Source organism: Sinocyclocheilus grahami, unplaced genomic scaffold (genome assembly GCF_001515645.1).
Source record: "Sinocyclocheilus grahami isolate Dianchi unplaced genomic scaffold, SAMN03320097.WGS_v1.1 scaffold219.1, whole genome shotgun sequence".
NCBI classification, from domain to species: Eukaryota; Metazoa; Chordata; class Actinopteri; order Cypriniformes; family Cyprinidae; genus Sinocyclocheilus; species Sinocyclocheilus grahami.
In genome coordinates, this window is record NW_015505398.1 from 710,084 (window position 1) to 716,083 (window position 6,000).

Genomic DNA, 6,000 nt, shown 5'->3' on the forward strand with positions numbered 1-6,000 from the left:
ACTTTATGCAAATGAGAGGCGAAAAATGCAGGATGGCAGCCAATCACTTTGAGGTGAAGGCAGTGACGCCTGTCATAAGCAGTTCAAAATCTGCTGATAGTATTTTTGGTGGTTTCAGATCGTATACTAACTGCACATTACTGCATTTAATTCAGATATAAAAGGTGTTTTTTATGCATTCAGTTTGGTTAGGTTAGCATTTAAGTGTGTTAAATTGATATTATATGTACACTTTGGCAATTCAGAAACTAATGTACACACTATCATTCAAAAGTTTGGGGCCAGTAAGTTTATTTGTTTATTTATTTTATCAAAAGTGCACAACTCTTTTTACGTGTAAAGACAGTAAGAAATTATTTTGAGCACCAAATCAGCATATTAGAATGATCATGTGACACTAAAGACTGGAGTAATGACTGCGTAAAATTCAGCTTTGACATCACATAAATAAATTACATTTCAAATGTACTAAAAAAGGTAACTGCTATTTTAAATTGTAATGATATTTAACACTATTTCTGTTTTTACTGTATTTTTGATCAAATAAATGCAGCCTTGGCGAGCATAAAAATCTAAAATCCAGCCTACCCCAAACAGAGATTTTTAAATGTCTGACAAGAGCATGACACTCGATTTTTTGTTTAATTCCCTCCTCCAAGAACCTGAAGTCTCTTACAGTCTAAGTAAGGAAGAGTAAGAAGATAAAAGTGGATTCATAAAACGCTCAGCGTGATGAATAAAAAGGGCTGATCTCACTCATGTCTGATATAAAGATGATTCACCGGCTGGAGTGAGAAACCATATTGGAGCTTTGGTGTTGTCAGTCTTTTGAGCTCTGACTACAGAGCCGATATAACACCTTGATTCTCTTAAAGCCCAACTCTTGCTTAGCTGATTAGCTAGCACTGAAATATCCTTGTCTGGATTCTCCCACATCCTCTGATAGACGTTCATTCAAACACAGGGGATTTATTTTTTCCAATGCATGCTGCTGAGAGAGAGACTGTGGCTCAAATTTGTCAAAAAGGCAGAGGGCCAAATCACAGAAGAATTATATGACACAAAATGAGGTCTCTGCCACAAAAAGGTTTCACTCACCACCAAAAGTGCAAAGAGAATGACTCCACAGCTCCATACATCAGCTTTCCTGCCATCATATTTCTCCCCCTACCAGAGAGAGAGAAGTTAGAAGTGGAAAGAAAGAGATTCAGAGGAAGCTCTATAATGAGAGATGCCACTGAGAGCACACACTTACCCTTATAACTTCTGGGCAGGCATAGTGAGGGGATCTGAAAGAAAAGGGACAATATGTCATCACCATCCTCACCCAACCTTGGCAAAAACACCCATTAGAGAGGAAACATGCAGTACAATAATTCAGTAATAGCTCCTTGTATTTGCATGAGGATCTTCACACCATCTTTTCTGACAAGCGGCTCTTTGTCTAACCAGCCAATACATGCTGTTGTCAAATGATCCAATAATATAACATTAAATTGTAATGACTTTCTGCTGGAATTGTGTAAAACAGGTTTGTAATCATCTGAATTGTGTACCGTATTTTAACGGCACAGCACATCATCAGAAGCAGTTCTCTATTTTTCAACACCAATTTTCCATAAATGCCTGTTTCTTCATTGCAGGTGTCATATACCATTATGTAGATTGAGTCTGTATTGATAATACATTAATTTAATGGTTTACTTTTTCTGCTTTAAAAACATAACTACTGCTCACTGTAGAGAAAGCTATTACTGCTGTTTTTCAATGCCAAATTGCAAGGTTTTTATACTAAATTAAGTGGTTAATACACATGTTCCCGCTCAGTAATTTCAATGCTTGTGTGCCCATTTTATACATAGTTGGTGCCTCAATCATTCTTGGTGGAAAGAAATATAAGCTTTTACTACCAAAATAATGTGATGAAAAAAAGTCATATTGTTTCTGTGAATATGTCTGAATATTTCATATACGCATTTGTTTTTGCACACTCGTTTTTCACACATTCACTGCAACATAATCAAAAATGGTAACACTTCACAATAAGCTTCAACTTGTTAACATTTTTTAAAAGCATTAAATATCATGAACTAACAATGATCACCATTTTTGCAGCATTTATTAATCTAGGTCAATGTTAATTTATAAATATACGGTTTCATCCATAACATGTAAACTGAAGGAGTCTTTACACAACCAGTTTAAGTCTCTGTGCCTGCAAAATTCAGTGTAAAGAATGCCACATAAAAGCCAGACTGAATGATGCCTGCTCTGACCCACTTCAGCCTCTAGTATCAGAGTATACATCTGTACATTCTTTTGTAAATGCATTTACGCCACCTCTTAGTAAAGACACTTGAATGCCACTTCTGAAGCGCTTCTGTGCCACCTTTGCAGTGTACATTTCACATAATTTATACAACTTAAAATGTTACAAATCTATTACTCTATTTTTAAATTAACATAGTAGCACTTTAGTATAGGGACTTATGCTCACTATTAACTAGTTGCTTATTATACAAAATAATATATTGGCTGTTTATTAGTACTTATAAAGCACATATTCTGCAGTTTATTGGAGCCAAAGTCGTAGTTAATGGTCTGTTAATAGCGAGAATTGGACCTTAAAATAAAGTGTGACTATTAACATTAACCAAGATTAATGTGTGTGTGTGTGTGTGTGTGTGGGGGGGGGGTATTGTTAGTTTACGATACCTAATGCATAAACTAATATGAATTGAAACACATTGTTAAGTGTTACAAAAAAAAATCCATATTTAGCAATAGTATATTAAGTTTACCCTTTAAAAACCAATCACCTGTGACAGGGCATTAAGTTAATTGCTATGACCTTACAATGCTACTCCCTAGCAGTCAAAATGTTTAGAAGATCATACTGAGAAAGTCATGTGTGCACTACAAACAGATACAGCACTCTCCACCTCATAATGGTGCAAACTAAACCACATTAAGCACTGAGATAAAAAATATTTCTGAAGAAGCCTGATTTCTGTCTGTATGTCATGGATATCACCTATGATAGGAACATGAGGGAGGATTGATATGGCAAATCAGGGAAGCCACAGGGGGGATTAAGCTATTGTGCAAAGACCCTAATGGAGAGGAATTACTCATCTAGTCCAAGATATTTTTTGTTATTCCTCAAGCGCTGTTGGTCTGACTGGAGGGAAGCTGGTTAAAGAGTCAAAAACAGTGAAATAAACTCTTTTTCTTTTGACATTAGCATGGTTTTCACTGTGAGCTAATCTGACTTTCTGCTAGTTAGCTAGTGCTGGTTATGCCTCAGAGAGCAGAAGTGGCAAAGAAAGGTTTCTTTGATGTTATTATCAAACTTGCAAGCTTAGGGGACCCAGAGTAATGGTCCAAATATGACCAGTGGTACTAGGGAATTTTGCACTGTATTTTGGGTAATCTAGTTTCACTTGAATGAAGGTTCTGGAGGGGGATCTAATTAAATTGACTGGATTTCCAAGCAGCCTTGGACGTTTTTATGTAACCACCCCTTCAATCAAAATTACCATTGGGTTGCAAACATGGCAGAGACTTTTCAGAACTAAGTCTATTTCAAAATTAGGTCAGCCCATCTGCTAAGCAAGGAACGAGCCTCAGATACAAATGAATGAATGCCTGGCACAGAGATATGACTGGGAGGCTCTGTGTTGGTCTTCCGTTCACACGTAAGGGGTCTGCCCCTTTCAAATTCAATTGGAGTCCATTAACCGTGGTAAACAGAATACATTTGTGTCAAGCGGACAGCATACGAGGAGGCTAAAGATGAATGTGTTTAATTAAAAACTGTCATATCTGTGCCTAGAGTTGGGAAGTTGCAATCAATAATTACAGCATGCCTCCCTCAAAGGAAACCATCAAAGCCGTGGCACCATTTTAGTGCTGGCTAATAAGAAGCAGAAGTACACAGACTGAAGTCAAAGCTATGGTCTGGTCACTCGGGTGGATTTTAAAGTCTTGATTAATCCCCATCTGTGATACTATGCTCTGCTCTACGGCACCTAGCCCTCTCGTTTTCATTGATAATGGGGCCTCTAATGGCATGCATTACACATTCACAGGGACTATGAAAGCTTGAGTGAGGTCAGGCCATCATGTTCATATTTTCTATTCAACCTAGGCTCATTGGAAATACGTGCCTCTACCTACCTTTCTGCGAAACTCAAAAAACTTACCTATACATACAAATTGCAGCAGTTTCCAGTTGAAATTAACACCAGAGGGAGTAAAACTCCCAAAACATTTATTAATTTTTACACAAAGTATGATTTACAGGTCCACAGTTTCGATTAATAAAGCCTAATTTTTGCATATATACTTATGCAAATATTATGTTATGAATATTATGTTATGAATTCAAAACAATGTTAACATTTTGCGAGATTTGAAAACCGATGCATTTGAATGTTATCGACACATCCAGCTTCATGTGCATGAGTTTTCTAAATAAATATGTTTGCTCGGTAGCTCACGCGATACGGCATTGCACTTAGGTGGTAAAGAGCTGTAGCGAATTTAGCTCACAACAGGAAATATGAATAATTAACCATAACTAGTTATAATTAACTATTCATATTTTAGATCCGCTGTAGATATTTAGCTGACCACTCAGGGTCAACTGTCTTGTCAATTCTAAGAACGTTAATTTCCTGGTTAAGGGAAATAACTTTCTTACTGTACAATTCTACCAAGCTTGTAACGTAAATCTGCATGATTAGTGACTCCGGTTATTGGTTCAAAACCCTGTGAAACTACGGTTCGACAAAACAGCTCAAATCCGCAAAAGGAAGTTAAAATAGCATGGCTTCATCAACAAATGCATTTTTATATCACTTTTGCATTTGTTAACACTATCGGGTAGATTTAGGGTTGGGTTTGGTGTAGGGGATATTTCCAACATGATAGAGCATTAACTTTTAGCGACACTCCTCGAATATTTCAATTATGAACCACCGCAATACGTACCTGAAGCAACGTAATACAAACACAGCAATATGTTCCTAACGTAACAAATTGTGAAATGTGCTGTGAGGTATGCAATGACGGTGCAGCAGAAATGTATTTAGAGGCACGTATTTCTAATGAGCCTGGGTTGTTTCTACTAATAGTAACAGTTCAGGAAGTGCTTCGGTGGCAGCAGGTCCAGCCAAGTGTCTTAATGCAAGACTTAATCATTCAGATATAGCTATCAGTTATTAATATGGAGCCATTTCTACAGTTATTTTCATAATGAAGCATGCAAATGGCCCGACCGATATGGGTTTTTTGGGGGCCGATGCCGATCCCGATATTAGGGAGTAAAAAGACCGATATCGATATATCGGCCGATATTCTTTATGTGTAGGCTATATTATAGTACAGTATATAGAATACAGTATATAGCCTACATAAACAGAAAATATATACATAAACAAATTTTTTGCAATGATAACTCGGTGGTGATCAAACACTTATAATGATGTGACAAACATAGGCCTATGTAGTGGAGGCAGGGTATTTAACAATTTAACAATAAACTTTATTATTCAAAATGAGTCTGACATTAGTGCACTTAACAGTAAACTTCACTTCACATATTATAAATAACTTTACGGGGACATTGTTTTTTATTTACTTAGCATTGAGTCTCTCCAACTAGGTGACAACGTAGCGTTAAATCACCATTCAACAGACTCAAGAAACCACCGCACTGCCATCTATTATTGGACTGAAGAAAGATACTAACTTTTCAATTTGCTACGTTACTGACTGTACTGACAAACTATGCTGACAACATGCGCCGCAACAGGACGTGACAAAGCGACTGTTGAAAATCATTTGAACTTTGTGTCAGCACGTCATAAATAGAACAAGGCATCAGTTTACTGCATCCATTGTAGACAACATCACTGATTATAATGGGTTCTATTCTACACCGGACGCGAGCAACACGGCGCGACAAAATACAATAGAATTCTATTGTATTTTGTC

The 6,000-nt window shown here is 36.9% G+C and overlaps 1 protein-coding gene across 1 annotated transcript in view; it reads right to left on the reverse strand.

Annotated features, from left to right (window-relative positions):
* LOC107596488 (serine/threonine-protein kinase BRSK2-like) overlaps positions 1 to 6,000 on the reverse strand; it is a 151,529-nt gene that overhangs the window by 13,930 nt on the left and 131,599 nt on the right. The window contains exons 6-7 of the mRNA XM_016287235.1: positions 1,256 to 1,289; positions 1,099 to 1,167 (exon numbers count right to left, since the gene is read on the reverse strand). Coding sequence (XP_016142721.1) covers positions 1,099 to 1,167; positions 1,256 to 1,289 — 103 coding nt within the window. The remainder of the gene's footprint in view (positions 1 to 1,098; positions 1,168 to 1,255; positions 1,290 to 6,000) is intronic.